The sequence below is a fragment of the Crocodylus siamensis genome, chromosome 13, assembly GCF_052110815.1.
Source record: "Crocodylus siamensis isolate JL-2025a chromosome 13, ASM5211081v1, whole genome shotgun sequence".
Lineage (NCBI taxonomy): Eukaryota > Metazoa > Chordata > Crocodylia > Crocodylidae > Crocodylus > Crocodylus siamensis.
The window spans coordinates 10,587,924-10,606,490 of record NC_143407.1 but is presented as its reverse complement, the minus strand read 5'-3'; the positions used below and the strand labels follow the sequence as shown (position 1 = coordinate 10,606,490).

Here is an 18,567-nt window from a genome sequence, read left to right as displayed (position 1 = left end):
CTTTCATTGGACTAACCAATATTGCACAGACACAGAAAAGCTCTGTCAATTTACAGTGGACAAGACAGCCGTTGATGTGACACTAGCATCCATCCGATCTACCATGGAAAAGAAGAGACAAAAGTGTTTGTAAAGTGCTTTGAGATCCTCAGATAAAAGACTCTGGAATAATCATCTTACTGTCTTGAATGGAAATCATACCAAGTGCAAAGTTTTAGTAGTAGAAAGAGGGGAATGTGCACGTTAATGTTATTTTTTTCTCCAATCCTAGGCTGTCTGGCTGAGACACTTATTGTCTCAATCAAGCAATCAAACAACCTCTCAGACTAGTGACCCAGTGTTGTCACTTCTTATTTTATTGCAGTTTTTGAAATATCTGAATGTCTCCCTGCAATCCCCTGTGTCCAGACTCCAGGGATCATGTAGTCTCAGCTTGCATTTTCTAGTCCTTTCTGGGAAAAGTTGAAACTAACTGTAACTCCTCCTCCTCCTCCTCCTCTCCTCTTCCAAAATATAACTCTGAACTTGCAGCTTGGAAAGGAAAACACCTTTTCAAATATCACCCCAGCTAGCCTCATAGTTAGGTAACTCCATAAATAAGCCATGAAAACATGAATGCATCACTCAGTGCAGAAGAGCAGTTCAATGCACACTAAGAAAACCATCCTGCCGCAGAGAAGGGACTAGGAACGGGGAGGGCAACAAGGTGAGATGTGACTCAAGGTCTGTGAACATAAACCCACCTCAAGAGCCATATGTTTCCCCCTTTCCATGGCTGTGCATCTCTCCCCTGCAATGATATCTTCCCTTGGAAGCTCCTTGGCTTGAAAGCTGCTGATTTGCCTGACCAACCTTTTCCTTCCTGTGGCTTTGCATGGATGACAATGGACCCGGATAATATTAAATGGAAATCAGAGTAACAGTGAGGTTTGGAAAGCTCCAGGCACATGATTCAGCACATGCCTCACTGGACTTCATGATGGGGGATATCACTGGAGCTATTGACCCGCTGAAGAGCAGTTCCAAAGAGGAGGGAGTTGGACTGTTCCCAGTGGTGGCAGATGACAGCACAAGGAGCAGTGGTTTCAAAAGGGAAGTTTAGGTTGGATATTAGGAAAAACTTTCTCACTAGGAGGGTGGTGAAGCACTGGAATCGATAAGCCAGAGAGGTGGTGCAATCTCCATCTTTGGAGGTTTTTAAGGTCCAGCTCGACAAAGCCCTGGCTGGGATGATCTAGTTGGGGCTGGTCCTGCTCTGAGCAGGGGTTGGACTAGATGCGACCTCCTGAGATGCCTCCCAACCTTCATTTTCTATGATTCTGTTGGTTTCAGGTCCCTTCCTGGTGAAACTATTATTGTTTATCTCCTTTGGGGCTAGGAGTAATACATTCGGGGCCATATGGCTTGTTCCCTATTGAAGTACTAGTAATATTAAAGCGGCTGCCACTTCACATTACTGGCCTCCAGTGCAGAAAACTGCTAATGTATTTTTAGAGAACGGACTAAATATAGAGACAATTTAGCATTTTAATGATGGTCTCACAGACAGGAATTCTGCTCACAATGGGAAAAGCCAACTGTCATATACAGAATGAGCAACACTGGTATTGGTCTATTTTGCTCCTCCTTGTGCCCATCCATCTGACTTGCAGTTTCACAGTCAAACAGCCCCAACCAAATTTCTCCCTCGAGCAAGTGTCTTAGCTTCATCAAAAAGAGGCATTTGACTCTATAATCCCAATTTGCTCCCATTGTTTTATACTTCTCCAGAAATGATGCGTAGCCAGAAGGCCAGCCAAATTGGCCAGTTAAAGGGGGACTGCAGAGACTTTGCAACCAGAGCATGTTGGGAAATCTGGCCCTATGTCTGTCATCTTCTTCTAGTGCTCAGAAAATACTTAACCTTGGTGTGTTTGGCTCTCCGCCTTTTGGAGCAATGACTGCCTTGGCAGTGCATAGCAAAATGGGGTCATAATTCCTACTTTGGGGTTTTGGTCTGCTACAATACAGTACCAAAAATAAATACCGTGACCAAAGAGGTGTGTCTTGGTGAGGTCCGATAAAGGAATTAAGGGAAAGTTGTTGGTTCAGGAAAGCATTCCTTGCACAGCGGGGAGGGGTTTAAATGAAGGGGTATTTAGAAGTCAGGGTAGATTTGGATGGAGGGATATTGCAAGGGAGCATGGATTCTCAGCCAGATCCTCAGATCACGACTGTAGCGTAGAGTCACACCACTGAATTCTGCAAAGGAGTTCTGGCTTTACATCCCTGCAAAAGGCATAGACATCTGGCTCCCTCTGAGTCGTGGAGGATGTCGACAGAGCCTTATACATTCTACACCGATTCAATCCTAATTCACCCCAGTCTACATCTGCCATGGATTGAGTGGGATTATGGTGTAGCATCTGTCTGTGGCTCTTTAAAACTGGTTTAAGGACACTTAGAAGACAGTATAACTCGTAAACTTTGTCCTTCCCCAGAATTCAGTGAAGACACCAAACCTGAAACAGAGGAGTGGGGACTTTTTACATTTGTATAGTCCCTGTATGACTAGGGCTCTGTGCTCGTATTCAGGTACAATCTGTTAAGCCTTGGGTCTGTATATCCAAAACCCACTACATAGAGCCGAGCACTGGGGGTGGGGAGCTAGGTTGGCTCCGAGGTGCTACCATGATAGAGATATTATCTAATAATTTCCACCTTTAAAAACCTTTTGTATCAGGGATTCTACTTAGCATCAGCAAAAGGTGTGGTACAATTGAAGGAGCCCCCTGTTTTGTATCGTTCACACCTGTTTCCCCATCTCCCTTGTGTCTTGGTCCTCAGCTCAGTCCTCACCGCTCCACCCCAATGCATCCCTGCAGGCTTTTTGCTGCTTTTCCATCTGCCCCTGCATGCTACTTTCCAGCTCTGCCCTGCCCTGCTTCATTCCAAGAGCTCCCCAGCCTCAGACTTGCATCTCAGCATTGTACAAGGTCTCCCCTTTACTTAGTTCCTGATCAAAACCCCCTTGAAATGAACGGAAAGACTTCCACAGATCTCTGCAGGCTTGGATCAGGCCCCTTCAGCTCTGGCAGTTTAATGCTGGAGGTTCTGATTTACTTTATAGGCACAGCCTGTGCCGATGTTAATGCATCTCCTGCAAAGTCCAGTGTTAGCAACTATTGCTCAAGAGTGAAAGCAAAAATCACTCTTGATTACAGCTGGAAAAGCAGATGGTGAGATGGAAGGATGAGCAAATAAACTTGAGATGCAGAGTGTTTGCAGGCAAAACATATTTGATTAGAAAGTAATTGCAAGGGCACATCCCCGCATGACAAAGCTGGATAAATAGCAGGCATCTTATTAGCCTTGTGGGAGGTTGGGTTCCCATCACAGGCTCTGGGAAGATTCTCCCTCTATGATTGCCAAGGGTCCCCCGCTATGGGTGGGGGTGTGCTGTGCCTTGTGCTTCCGAGGAGTATGGGAAAAGCCACTGGTGATGAACCAGTAGCATTAACAGATAATGGGGGGGAGGAGGGAGTCCAAAGTGCTAGATTGGGCTGTGCAAGACCTTGGGTCACCTGCTGCCCATCAGTAGTAACATAACGAGGGCAAGGTGAGTGAGGCACCAGCCGTCCTGTCAAATTGAGGTGGGCCTTTGCTTCCCCCCTACACCTGCCTCTGGTTTCTGGTGCTCAGCAGCATCTCTATCCAGAGGGCTGAAATTGCTAGGCCTCAGCACCTTGAGTTGCCTGTCTGAGCTTGAGTAAGTCACGTTACGCCATCTGAGTCTCAGGTTCCCTTCTGTATAATGGGGATAACAGCACTGGCCAGGGCCATGGGGTGCTGTGAGGCCAACATCCAAAGAAAAGAAAGGGATTATGTAAAGGGGCACATGTAAACACAGAAGACCCCTGGATCTGGACCCAATAGACCTGAGTTCTCTTCCCAGACTCCACATGAGACCATGTCACAGACTGCAATTTCCAGACCCCATGATTTATGGGACCCTGATCCCAGACAACTCATGTTCCCCACATTGGGTATCCAACACGAAAGTATTGCAATGCAGTAGCCACTTTTGAAAAGTTGACCCTTAATGTGACTCTGTTCCTCCACTGGCAAAGTGGAGGCAGTATCAACCAAACTATTGACTGAGGGTGGGTTCAGGCTCGATATCAGGAGGCATTACTTTACGGTTAGGGCTGCCAGGCTCTGGAACGGGCTCCCAAGGGAGCTGGGGCTCTCCCCTACCTAGGGGGTCTTCAAGAGGAGGTTGGATATATATCTGGCTGGGGTATTATGATCCCAGCACTTGTTCCTGCCCAGGGCAGGGGGTTGGACTTGATGATCTGTTCAGGTCCCTTCCGATGCTAGAAACTATGAAACTCCCAAGGAGCAGGTTGGAGGGCTAAATCCACTGGTGTTTGGGGGGGTGGGAAGGTGCTTTGTTGCTATACATCTGGAGACATTAAAATGAATAATAATAACAAAATGTTAGTTCCTGCCTGCCCCTGTCAACATACGTTTAAGGTTAACACCGATCTTTGTGTTTGTTCATGTCTCGACAGCGCTTGGCACAATGGTTCAATGACTGGGGCTCCTAAGCACTTCTGCCATATAAAAAGCAATTGTACTATTATTACCCAAATAACTACTGCTGTAGGGCCCAGACCTCACCCCATGGGGATTTCTTTGGTTTATATCCTCAGGGATGTAGACAGGATAAAGTCAACAGGGGTGCCAGAACTGGATCTTCAATACTCAGGCACTTGGAAGTCCTTCTGGAGATGTGCAAGGGCACATCTTGGGGATGAAACCTGGTCTGGAGCAGCTGGCAGATGAATCCTGTTGTATTTTCTGGCACTCCAAAAAAACAATGCTCCCCACCCTCAACTTGCTTTATCATCCCAGCTGTGGTTTGCCCCAGTCTTGAGGTGCAGGGCAGCAAGGTTTTTTTTAACCCCCGCAAGACAGTGAAGTCCAGGTGCTAGAGGGAGTTTGCAGAGCTTAGCAGGCTGAGAAGCGAGGCCTGACTCCTGCAGATCCATTTAATTCTGTACCTGGGGACCAGACCCTTAGATGATTTAAATTGATGCAGCTCCTTTGCAGCCAACAGTGGGATGCTGATGGGCACCATTGGAGATCTCAGCATAGAAGTAAGGATTTGCTCCATGAGAGGCACTTGCTGGGTGGCTCTAAGTTATTTCACTGTGTGCTAATTTATGGGCTCCATAAATAATAATATTTGGGGTGTTTAGCCAGCTCTGTTCGGGAGTAGACGAACCTGCTGATTGCACCGGGGCAGGAAAGTGCTGACTTCATGGAACAGTAAATGTCACCATAAAGCAAGCTCTCTGGAGATGAATGGAGATAGGTTAGCAGCTGATTAATGACTGAGCACAGCCCACGTCCACTAGGATGTGATGATGCAGATGCCTCTAGGATTTATCATGCGCCTGGTGTTAAATTAATACATTGATGGTCACAAGTGGCTCTTTGTGGCCAACTGGCAGCTTGGCCTCCTTCCCAGTTAACTTGGTAGACAGGAGCCTCTGCTGCACCCAGGCCACTGGTGAGCTATTACCATGGCTGTTGGGGTATTGTGCATCACCGGGGCCTGTCTTATGATTTACATGGGTTGTCCATTATCTGTGCAATGAGCTTTACGGCTGAGATTCTCAAAGGAGCTAAAGAGAATCAAGCACCAGCTCCCACTGATTTCTTTCCAGTGAGATTTGAGCATCTCATTCCTTCAGGCTCCTTTGAGAATTGAAGGCATCAGCATCCTGGGGCATGAAGGAAAACTAGAAGGAGGAAAGAAAGGCAGGAAAAGAAAGCATGAGGGGGAGAGGAACCTTGTTCATTGAGCTTCAGTGCATTAAATTCATTCCAGTGCAGAGGGCCAGCTCAGGGCCCGGGCATCACCTTACCACTCATTTCATCCCTATTTTGGTATCATAAATGGGATTAAATTGGTGCCTTGTTCTTTGGCTCCCTGTACCCAGCTAAATTGTACCCCAGGGAAGCCTGGAGCAAGGCTATGCCACCGTTTCAGGAGCAACTGGCACAGGTGCAAATGCCTTGCCTGTGCCAGTCTGGCTTTCTTATCTGCATATTCTCCTTAAGCAGGGAATTGCTCACACATCTGACTGAGGAAAGGGGCACAGGGCTTGAAAGCACAGCCTTTTACCTGTGTGAACTGCTTCCATGTAATGCTAGAGCTCTTAAGTGTAACTGTGGGGGATTTAGGGAGAGAGTAACCCTGAGCAGGGCCCAGCACAGGGCTTGCACAACGCTTGTAGCCCCTGCTTGCCCTCAGCACAGAACTGTCATCACATATATATCCCCTTCCCGTGGCTATTTTCTTTTCCATTGTCCCCACATTCTCTGGGTAGCAGCATCAGGTGGCGGAGGGGCTGGCTGGGGCACAAGGTGCTAAAGTGCAGGATTAGGCAGCAGGGAGCCCTCACACTTTAGCACCCTTGTGCCCCAGCCAGCCCCAGTCACTGTCTACACATGCATTTCAGCACATGTAATTACCCTGCTGTAGGCTAGTACTGTCCCCAGGTATCCTATGCTGGAGTTAATTAATTTATTGCTCCCCATTAATTAGTCAACTCTTCAGTAAAGTGCACATGCAGATGCACCCAATGCTAGCAAAGTTAAAACTAGAGCTCTTAAACACAGCAAAGGCTTTACATACTCATAGGTCAACTTGGGGCCCAGCTACTTAGTGGTATCTGTTGCATTAGTTTATGCTGTTGCAGTGCAATAGTTAATAATTCCTTGGTTGTAGTTTGACCTCATTTGGCTTTTCTGGAGGGGACCAACCGCTATTACAGCCCTGTAAAGTCTGGAAGCTGGGCTCTGTTCTTGGATACACTAATTTAACCCCATGCACTCTCAATAAGGACTTGATCCAAGGGGCCTGTCAGGATGACCAGCCCCGACACCTTAAAGCAGACAGGATTTAGCCTCTCCCTTAATCATTATACAATAATCTCTTAGGCAAACTTGTCCACTCCCTGATGGGGGGCCTTCCCATACCACCTATTATCCTTCCTGACTATTGCTGCTGCTAATTCAAACCCATCACTCCTCCTAGAGTCTCCCAGCTCCCCAGCTCCAGTTAACGTGGGTATCAAGGAGCTTCAGCAGCTGCTCAGTAGTTAAGGCTGCAGCTTGGGTTTCTGCCAACTTCCTAAATCTTTTTCCTTTTTTCCTCAGGATTTTGCCAAGCAAGCTTCTGAGTCCTCCCCGTCCCACCTCACTGGTGGTTGAGAGGCAAGAGGAGATGGTGGAGCCCCGGGACTGCAGAGAGGTGCAGCACAGAGAGGTGTGCTCAGGGGGGAGCAGTGTGGGGGACCCCCAGAGGGGGAGATGGAATTGGCAATCTTCTACTTACGACACCTGAATTTGGGGGCTAACTCTGCATTGGGCAGAGGTCTACTATTGCTGGCAGTATGTAATTGTAGCGCAGCTTAGAGGCCCTCATTGTGCTTAACTAAACCCATTTCAGGCCTGCAACATAACCACAAGGAGATCCTCCTTTCCAGTGTGGGCGCTGCTGAGATGCTATTGTGCTAGGTGCTGTCCAGGCCAAAACTGTGCCCCTTCCTTTCTGACTCTCTTGCTAAATGCCAAGACAAAAAAAAAAGCACTATCCACCAAGGCCCTCTCTAGTTTTCAGCATGAGCAAGCAGTTCAGTGCAGCAGCCCTCCTCTCAGTTTAAGATCTCTCTTCTGGCTATGACAGGAAGGAGGCAATATGTGAAGAGAAACAGGGATCCTTAATTCTTGTTAACACATAGCAATCCATTTAGGAGACAAGTTAATCTTGCAGCCGAAACTACACTGACTGCTATATTCCAGATATCATCCATAAGCCTCCTTGGCTACTGTGAAGATGACACCTAGTCCTCCATCCAGTGCAACCAAAGCAATGGGCTAAGAGATAGAAATGACTAAGGAACTGATCTAGCATGTATGAGACTAATCTATCCACTGGAGCTTTTCCTGGTACCTAAACTCCTTCCTCTCAGGACCAGGACCTCTGTCTTCATGTTATTCCCAAGGGGCACATCCATGGGATCATTATGGATCCATGGCCATGCAGGGATTGGCCCACCAACCTCAACCCTTTCCAGGATTCGGGACACAGTGTGTTCGGGACTCAATGCTGTTTCCAATAGGTTTCTGATCCATTCCTTTAAATTTTTCTGACACTAAACTTTCCCCTAGAGAACTATATTGCTTGGAAGAAATAGGAAGAGCGAGTAGATGGGAGCAGGCCAGGAAGGAGAGGAGGGAAGGGGGACACCTGCAATGTGTGGGAAGGGCAGCAGGGAATATGAAAGGGAAACCAAATGGTTTGCCCTGTCTCCTGAGACAGGAGGCCAATTTTCATTCATGCCATTGTGTGAGTTTTTCAGGGGTCATAAATAAAACAGAAACCATGAATACAACCTGGTTAGGTCTTAGGAGACAATACAGTAGCTGCATTGCTAGAAAAGAACACAGCCTTCAATAAAAAGTGACCCAAACACTTGAAATCATGCAGGTATCAAATTTACTCCCAATTAGTCACCACAGTAATGCATGTGTAGATGCCTTACTGCACAGTAACAATATGGGTGTGGACTGACTTGGGACTAACTTTAGCCCCAAGTCAGACCGCACTCAGTATTAATGCACTTTAACGCCTGCATGTGTAGATGCCTGCCTATTCCCGCTTACTGCGAAGTAACTCACTGCGCACTGAATTTAAGCCAGCGTAAATGCATGTGTAGACACACCCAAGCTGCATTAGAATTAAGGCCACATCTAGATTGTGTGTTATTATAAAGAATTGATAGCCCTTGTACCTAAGGGTGCTCAGCTCCCAATGGAAACTGGGCATCTAAGTCTCAGAGGCATCTTTGATAATCGCAGACTCACACCTCAATAATAATGGTACTTTTTCACCCATAAACTTCAAAGCTTTGCACAGATTAAACTCAATATCATTATCCCTGTGTTGTTCTTATTTTTATTCCAAGGGTGTCCAGAGCCTGCATTTAAGATAGGGCTCCCACTCTGCTACCTAGACTGTTCCCCAAAGAACAAACTTAGAGGGCAGACAATTCGGACAGAGGGGTGGGGAGATAGGGCTGCTCAAGAGTTTTCCAATCTCCATTAGAAAATTCTGTTTCTTCAAATCAAACCTTATTGCAGAAGTAAGGGGTGGGGGATGAAATGCAGCATTTCCCTAACGTGAAAATGTTCTGTTGTAACCTGATTGGAATAGATGGCTACTATTTTCTTTCAATTCCAAAATGTCTTTTCATTTTAAGAATGTAGTTGATGTAAGCAATTATACAATTAAAAGAGGTGCAAGAAGGACACCATTTTTCAATGTTACCAAAACAAAGCACCTGACTGGCCCCAAGTGATTTGTGACACAAACTTTATTTCCTAGGATGCTGCAATTTTCCTCTTGTTCTGATATGAAACAAAACCACGTTTAGAAAAGTTGCAGTCCCCCAGAGGTCAGAAGCTCTATGTTTTGGCCTTCTCTAGCAGAAATACAGTGGAGAAGTCAATCACCCATAGTTTTATAGCAAACCTGGGGCAGACCCGGGATTTAAATACACACTGGATCCCAGTTCATGGACCTCTGCAGCATGCCATGATGCACAAATATGATGTTTCGAAGTGGTTGCTAGTTCTGGCTGCTGTCTCTAATAACTGGCTACATGCCTTGTTGGAGTAGTGTCCCCACTGTTTTCATGAGGTAGTGTCTTAGAAGATACTCCAAATGCAACCAAAGATGCACAAAATATTGTCAAACCTAAATTATGATAATTTCGTAATTCAGACCTGTACATCCTACAGTCATACAATTTTATCCGACTCCCCACCTCATTTCTGACAGACCCACCCTAGACCTGCTCAACACACATGTTTCTAGAGAGCATGTACCACGCATCCCAATGTATAATGTTTTGCAGCAGCATTTTGGAGTACCCAAACTTATTCTTTTTTGCCTTGTTTTCATAAAAAGTTGCAAATCCTACATTTTATTCTCAGATCAATCAGGAGGGTTTATAAAATGGTACTTAATAAAATCCAGACTTAAATGTGACTGGAAAAAAACCCAGGTAATTTGTATGTGTAGATTGACTATCTTCTTGCCATCATTATTATATTAATATAATATATATATATATATATTCTTATCATTATAGATTCAAGTCTCATCTCCCTATTCTGAGATCATCAGTGATGGAGATTGAATGGGCTGAGGTGTTATATACAGAGCCAGAAGAGGGGGATGCTTTCAGATCTCATCAACAGGGAAGCAAGGAGAGCAGAGGACTTCAGATATTGCAGTGTTACTGTGACACTCCCAAGACAAGGGAGAGTTTATTTACTTTCCCCATCGACATGAAAACGGTCATCCAAATCTTATGCTTCTTCCTCTTAATAACTTTTTACAAATGCGCAGTCATTACTGGGGTAAGTCTCTAACTTTCTGGCTTATATGAGCACGTTTGCAACTTTGTGTTCATTTTGAGAGGGTATAAAATTGCAGGGAGCTAAAGATCAGGGTATCTGCCAGTGGTTAAATACCTATTTCAGTGGTGCAGGAATAAAGGTCCTCCTGACAGTTCAGATAAGAAGACTTCCAGCAACCATTATACTCTGCTTTTTTTTCAATTTTCAGAGCACTGATAACTCAACATCCTTGCAAGTTTTATTAACTAACTCACAAGTTTCTTCCAACATGGAGAGGTGATAAAAAATAATCAAGCCTCAAAGAGAAATGCTTGCATGATTTTAATTTCTCATTTTAATTCTTGCTTTGGAAATACTTCACTTTCTGCCAGCAGTCTGTGCTGCTCCATGCATCTGAAAGTGAAACTGCCCTCATTGATTGTAAGAACTGATTAGTTTATGTAGGTTTATAAATAATGCTGACTTTTTTTTTTACTGCTATATGAGTATTTTTTCAATTAAGCTTATCTAAATTGTTTCCAAAGTGAGGTTGGTCTAGGTCATTAATTCTCAACCAGGGTGTCATGGCACTCTGCGGTGCCTTGAGATCCTTTCAAGGGTGCCATGGGGTGCTACACAATGTTAGCACCGTTAGGTGTGCAAACATGATTCATAAACCCAATTTTCAAATAGGAATCCATAGTGTTAAAAATATTCTGCCCTGCTGTGGTCTTTTTGAGCTCTTTGCAATAGAAAAATTGCTCTATTATTTTTCTGTAGTTAAGAAAGAAGTGAAAGCTAAGAGCTGGCAATTTATGAGGGGTGCCTTCAGTCTGAAAAGGTTGAGAACTGCTGGTTTAAGTAGGTAATCTATACCAATTACACACTTTTATAAATGAGCCTAGCTGCTAGATTTTCATGAATAGGCTGTGTTATTATTTATGCGCTATAAAACCACAGAGCCAAACACATGAACGTAAAATCAGTCTGGGGAATTCAGCGTGTCTTTTTTTTTAAACACACCGTGCCACAAACTTCTATTTAAATGGCAAATGTAGGGAGGAAGTGTCAAATAGTTTCCAGGCTGGGAAGAATTGCTGTATCAAACCACATCAACACAAAAGTCAGGGTGTGCTTTAGCCGTTTTGGGGGCTGATTGCAGGAAGTACTGAGCCCCCCAAGCCCCTGCTGACTTGATGAGGCATTACAGGATCAACACATCTTTTGGGGCAGCGCTCTTTTATTATCAGCTCCTCTGTGGATAAAGTTGTAGCTCCATTGAAGTGAGTGATTTCATGACAGTTTAGACTGCCTGGGAATTGGCTACAGGATCCAAACAGATATCAGTCTTTTTTGGGGGTGGGTTGGGGGGGAAGGACGGGGGCATTCCTACACTAAAACACTAGAGAGATTTACAATGAAAAATCAAATCAGAACTTGAAAAGAAAAAGAGAAAGCAAAAAAAAGGGGAATCAGTGTCCTCTAGTGACTTTAACTCTTTATTTGCAATGGATGTTTAGACATTCTCCTCATCTGAGACATTTTTAAATTGCTGTTGGTTTAAACAGAAGGCAGGGCAGTAGAGACCAACTCCAAAAAGGCACAAGCTTTCATAGGAAACAGCCTACTTTGTCAGATGCAGGCTGTCACCTACAAAAGCTTATATTTCTCCGAAGGAGAGGTGACACCTCTAAGGTATCTCTGAAGTGCCACTGTGTCCTGCTGTCTGCCTGATTTCAGACGAACACGTTTAACTACCTCTCTCTCCTATAGGGTTAAAGTGAACAGTGATTAGTATGCAGGGCAGCCAGTATTATGTCGAAGTACAGCAGAGTAATGAGTCCTGAACCTCTTTAAAACTTTTATGTTAACTTGCTGCTTCACTTGTGTTTGGTCTTGGATGCAGTACGGGTGTCCAGAATTGAGGCTGTGATTAAAATATGAAGAAGGACATTCACTCTCTCAAGCGAGAAAGAAAAAGTCAGAATTTTCCCTGCAAATAAATTTATAGTTAGGATCTTTATGACAAAGAAATTGGGCAAAAAAGAGACTACTCCATCCTAAGGAAAGAATGTACAGTATCCCACGCCCCGCCATGTATTTCGTGGTTGCTTTTTGGTGAGCCTGTCCTATTCTGACTGGTGGGAATTTTACCACTGGTTTTAAATAGGGTCAAGATCTTCTCAAAAGCATTATGTATTTGCACACTACTGATCGATTCTACTGGAAAAAATAGAAGCTCCTCAGTCTCTCTCTGAAACATGCATGCAGCAAGTAGTAAATACCTCAGAAGTGGCTGCAATGCCATTCTGTTGGCTTCCCTGTTGTATTCTTCCTTTTAAAGTCCAGTGGCTACTTCTAATTTGATAAAGCACGTACAGTGAACTCATTTCACTTCAGCTCATCCAGTCCTAAATGGTACATTTCATTAAAAAAACCCCACCTACCATTACAGTACACTCAAAATCCGGGAAGACTGTTTCTCTGGTGCACAAAAGGAGTGTGGTTGACCAGGATGGCCATCATAGAGGACATTCTGGTTTTCTGCTAATCCGTTCTCTGTCCTCTATTGATATGAAACTGGATGCCTTGATGTATTTTCTCTTGAAGAGAGAAACAGAGGACATAAAGGCGTCTAGTTTTGTATCAATAGAGGACAGAGGACAACGGGACTATATGATGGCCACCCTGATAAGGTGGTATGCAGGCAGGGGATGAGGGGCTCAGATTCTAACTACACATTTTGCATTCGTTAGTAACTGAGGGCCAAATCCTGCATCTTTCCTTAGACAGGTCTCCTCCTGACTGACACCACCTTGTTCAAATTTTTATACTACTCTGAGCCCTGTTCATTCTGTAATACCACAATGAACAATAGTTCAGTGATACTGGCCTTTTGTCATTCAAAGGTAGTGGGGTCAGACTCTGATCTGACTGGGGAACTTCCTACTCACGTCATTGATTGTAGATGGGCCAGGATTGTACACCTATCGCTAAAATATCAATCTGCTTAAACTCTTCCTCTATACTTTAAATACCCATTATAAAAACCAAAACAAATGGTCTGGATGAGATGATGAACACCCATGATCTTACTGACTGCCGTGGGAATGAAGTGGGGTGAGCCTTTAGCAAATCTGAACACAAGGCTTTATGTTTCTTATTAATCATTAAGGCCAGGTTTTAAAGGTATTTAGATGTGTAAAGGTGCGGAGAGATGCCTCAGGATTTTACCAGGCATCTAAGCACCTAAAGCGCTTTGAAATCTAAGCCAGGCCACTGCTTAAAGCTCTGTTTGATGCCTAGGTCCTTAAATACCTTCAAAATGTGGCCCTTAGTATCTTCACCCCAGATGTGTTCTTGACCCTTGGTCTCCAACGTAGGATGCATGATGATGAAAAGCGCTACACTGAAAGTGGTGGAGACTCCCTAGATACCAGATTCTGATCTCACTTGCACGGGTGTGAGTCAGGACTAAGTCAGATGAAGACAAAGGCCGGACACCAGCATAAAGCTGGTTGCCAAATTAGTAGCAAGCCCTATCATGAGTAAGCATGGCAGGAACAGCGCAGGCAGCAGCAAAGCATAAGGTCCCCAAAGTACCCCAAGCTGTAGGTGAGCAGAGGACAAGAGCATCTTCACTGCTAAGCTCCACCAGCTTAGTTCACATAGGCTGGATATCAAATGCATCCCTGAACGATCCAGCTGGCTTTGCAATTGGTGACCTGCCTAGCGGGTGTGTGTTCCACACTAACTTCCTCTGCCGCTTATATTTAAAAGAAATGTCCTCACTGTTTCCAGCCCTCCAGGGATGAATTCAGAGCCTGGAGTGTCAGCCATGTTATTAATTTGTTTTTCGAGAATCTCCAGCCCAGACAGGCCCATGTTCGTGGTGTTACTGACCTCCAATCATTACAAAACATATTATGGTGACTCGTGAATGAGCCCCAGACTAGAGGAATCAATAAGCTTTTGAAGGGTTCTCATGGCTTATTTATTGCGGAGGCGAGGAATCAATCCCTATTAATCCGTGACAGTACGGATGGAAGGGGCAAGGTTCTCAGCTTCAGGCTCTATTAGAAACATACCCGCCATTCAGTGATGTGCTCCTCTAGTTCTGTGCTGGTGTTGTGCCCTTGAAATCAGCACATTTACCCCAGTGTGGCACTGGTGCAATCCCACATTCATAAACTGAAGAAGGTCCCAGCTCTGTTTTTTTTATCTTTTTTTTTTTTTTTTGCTTTGAACAAATGGACGTAGAAAAAAGTCCGTGGTTGGAATTCCCCTTTTTTTTGCATAGATTTTAGGGCACCGGGAAGCACTGAAGCTGATGAGATTGAAGGGCTTTCCACTTGCCACTGTACAACTTTATCAGCTTTATCAGAAATCAGAAGATAATCGGTGTCTATGAACAATGAGTATAGCCATAATTGCATGAATCGTTTTACTACTGGGGAAATCACCTACCACAGCTGTGTTGAGTGAGTCACTTGGGAAGCAGGGTGCTGTCTGTATGCACTGGGTTATCTTTTAGCCCACAGTAAGAAACCATCCAGGAACACACTGTCCCCACAGTCACAGAGTGATGGGGTAACAGCATTAAAACATGCTACGTAAAGTATGCCCAACTGGTGGAAAGAGACCTGTTAGATGTGGCACCCGAGGACGTGTCCGTCAGTTGCCCAGCAGTGTAATTTGCATTCTGCAGCTCCATGCAACTGTTGCAACATTTGCATCTTTATGCTTCACCTTCCCTCTCCGCACCTAGTTTCCTTACTTGTTAATGCCTTGTTTGGCATTATGAATTCATGCCTGTAAGATCATGGGCGAATGACGCCTCCTGATTCTGGGGGAGCACCAGCTGCTGATCACCAACCAGGGAGGGGGTCCTCCAGCGGCTGAAAGATGCTTTGAGGTCTGCTGAAGAGAAGCAATCTGTCTGCCTGTCTATCTGTTTCTCTATTTTTCTCTCTCTCTACCTACTTATTGCTTTCATCCAACCCTAGATGACAAATTCTACACAAATACAGGCGCTTGTAAGCCCCATGAGAACATTTATGTCCAAGAACAATGTAGTCTTGATTCCTTTACTGTGAACAAGCAACAATTTTATTATCTTTACAAATCCGCTGGTTTAATGCAGGGCCACTGTGAACTCAGCAGATTTCCTCTGACTCTCTTTCTGCATTGTAATTAAAAGCCTTGGGAGCCCAAAGACCTTTTCTCCCTGTCCTGACTGTCCCAGGTGCTGCTGTGAAACCCTTCTACTAAAAACTTGTTTTTTACTCTCCTCAAAAGCCTTCCTTGACTTATCCTTCAGCACATGGGTCTTAAAATGTCTCTTGTTCCAATTAGGAATTCATGCCCCTGTGTTGTACTCAGGTTGATTTATTTGCCTGGAAGAGGGAATCCTCCCCCTCCCTTCAAGAAGGTAGGTCTGGCTAATCGGTGTCTGTTGTTGTGCCTCTTCCTAGGCCTGTGAAAAGGACCTGCAGTGTGGGCCTGGGACATGCTGTGCAATCAGCCTGTGGCTTCGAGGGCTGAGGATGTGCACGCCCCTGGGGCAGGAAGGGGATGAATGCCACCCGTTCAGTCACAAGGTATGGTCGAGCAGCCCGAACCCCTTCAGGCCCTCTCCCTAAGCAACAGCCCAAGCCGATTGTTTTCCTGACTGTTGCATCTGTACTGTCCCAGATCAACTTCTCTTGCAAAAGGAAATGGCCCACCCTGTTCTCCGAGACAAAATGATTCACTTGCTAATCAGATCTCATCCTTTGGCAAGATGAGAGCCTCCTGAGGCTGGGATCTGTTATGCTGTCAAGCAGTGGGCATGTGGCTTGAGTAGGACAGCACTGAGCTGGGATTCAAGAGATCTGGGTTACGGACTCACCTCTGCAACAGACTCCATGTGTGGCCCATATTGTGTGATGGCTCTGTGCCTCAGTATCCCTCCTAGAACTGCCCCAGCCACAGAACCGAAAAGAGAATTTCAGTCCTCCACCCACTGTCCTCTAGTACAAGTGCTACAAGCTCTACCTCAAAAGGTAAATAGGCATGTAATACCTATTGCTTTCAAAAGGGAGATTGGTACCTAAACACCTTTGGGATCATTAGGCTTTCTTAGTCAGGCCCTCAAACAACACTTTAAAACACCAGCCTGTCCAAGCTGCCACTAAATAATTGCTGTTGGACTGAGAATGCCACGTGTCCACCGCTAACCCTGTTTCACTGAGCTGGGGGGTTGATCTGTATGCTCAGTTGCTCTCTTGGCACTTCCGATTGAAGCCTAAATACGCAACCAAGCACATGTTAAGATAACATCTCTGAACCTTCAAAGCTCTGAGATTCTTGTCCAGCAAGAAACACAAAGGAAGGAGGATTAGTCCAAAGTGACGATTTGCTGCTGTTCCTTTGGCCATGAGTATTTAGCACCAGTCACCGAGGAGGCTGCTAATAGGTACTCAGCTATTGATTTCATGTGGCAGGAGCGAGACTCACTAAATAATACAGTGCTTTCCACCCTGGCTCAAACTGCAGGAGACTGAAGAGTCTCCGAGGGATCAGAATTTCATTTTAGACAAGTCTATGGTGAAACTGTCAAGCTCAGGAAATAAAGATAAATTTCTAGGACTTCAATTTCATTTGGGATTTTTCTACAAAGCTGGGAGATAAGCAAATACTTGCAACTCAGTCTCCTCATTTACTGCCAGGAAGGAGAGGAGACAAGGAAAGAAAACAGAGAAGTGAGGAAAGGGAGCTGTACATACACTGAAGAGCTCAGGTCCTTTCCATCGTTGCCTGCTCTAATATTAACTCCAGGCACCCTTAATTTAAATCAGTTTTCAGTTGGAATGGATAATGGCTAACCTATTGTTACTGGTACCCATGTTTGATCCCTTTTGTCACAAGGACCTAATTATGATGCGCTTTATGCATGCTGTAATTAAGTCTCCTTGGGTGCATCTACACGAGATGCTTAATGCGCATTAGCGTGTCATGCAAAAAGCATGCTGATGTACTAAGGCGCAGCAGACTTAGTTTAATGTGTATTAAGCATCACAAAAAAAGTTTATCTGTGCTACTGCACAGTAGTGCCAATTACCATGTATGAAGTTAGCACCTTAATGTGCCATAAGTATGGTGCACTAACGAACACGTAGATGTCCCCTGTGAGCAAGGTGGTTTGACTGGAGATAGGAAGGGCAAACCAAGGCACAGGAGTTAGGGCCAAGGTGGGCAAAATGTGGCCCGTGGGCTGGATGGGGCCCACCAGGCCATTCTATCATGTGACAATATGGAGAAGCTGATGCTGCCCATCTCCAGCTTTCTCTTGGGGCCAAAATCCTAATATTCTGCATGTTTCTCGGTTTCTTCCACTTTCTGTTTTAGATCCCTTTCTTTGGAAAGCGCCAACACCACGCCTGCCCGTGCCTTCCAAACTTTATATGCTCCAAGTTCACTGATGGCCGATACCGCTGTTCAATCAACTTCAAGAACATAGACTTTTAACAAACAGGACAGCGCCACCGAGATCTTTGCATCTGGAGAACTGTGCAGCACTTCTCACCGAAATAAGTAACCTCCCCACCCCACCTTCCTTCCTGCCTCTTTCGGTTTTATTTCCTTTTACTGACACTATGTATTGTATGTCATGATTGTCAAGACAAAATAAGGGCAAGGGGAGATTTTCAAAGGCACAAACAATTCCTCAGTAGATCCCCAAGCAATTTTATAAGGACGTCCCAGAGAACTGGCACAGAGACCAAGTCATTCAACACAAATCAGTGGGACCTTGCTAGAGCCAGGGATAGAGCCTAGTCCCCTGAGTTAACTAGGTTACACTGTTCCCTGGATGTCTATGTATGCACCTAACTCCCATTGACTTCTGAGGACCTGCCATTTGTGGCTTTGGAAAACTCCCCAATGTCTTCCTGCATGTAATAATATAAGGGACATTGTCACCATATTTTAGACCCCCAATCTATTTTTAGTAGTACAAAGAAGGGATTCAGGATGTAAAAAACATAGGGTGTGATGTATAATCCTGCCTCACATTGCTGTGTCTGCTCACAAATAGCCTCCGCTGTTGTTCTTAACTCACCCAGC

At 45.0% G+C, this 18,567-nt stretch overlaps 1 protein-coding gene across 1 annotated transcript; it reads left to right on the top strand.

Moving 5' to 3' along the window:
- The first annotated feature begins 10,410 nt into the window (after nucleotides 1-10,410).
- On the top strand, nucleotides 10,411-17,970 carry PROK1 (prokineticin 1). Its single transcript, XM_090025746.1, has 3 exons — nucleotides 10,411-10,482; nucleotides 15,936-16,061; nucleotides 17,851-17,970. The coding sequence occupies exons 1-3, from the start codon at nucleotides 10,411-10,413 to the stop codon at nucleotides 17,968-17,970; spliced, it is 318 nt and encodes a 105-aa protein (XP_089881872.1).
- The last annotated feature ends 597 nt before the right edge of the window (nucleotides 17,971-18,567 follow it).

Excerpts from the sequence above, each read along its gene's own strand:
- PROK1 (XM_090025746.1), top strand. The coding sequence starts at position 10,411 with ATGAAAACGGTCATCCAAATCTTATGCTTCTTCCTCTTAATAACTTTT. Across the intron at positions 10,483-15,935 it reads AATGCGCAGTCATTACTGGG|GCCTGTGAAAAGGACCTGCA; the intron begins GTAAGTCTCTAA and ends GCCTCTTCCTAG. Across the intron at positions 16,062-17,850 it reads GCCACCCGTTCAGTCACAAG|ATCCCTTTCTTTGGAAAGCG; the intron begins GTATGGTCGAGC and ends TTTCTGTTTTAG.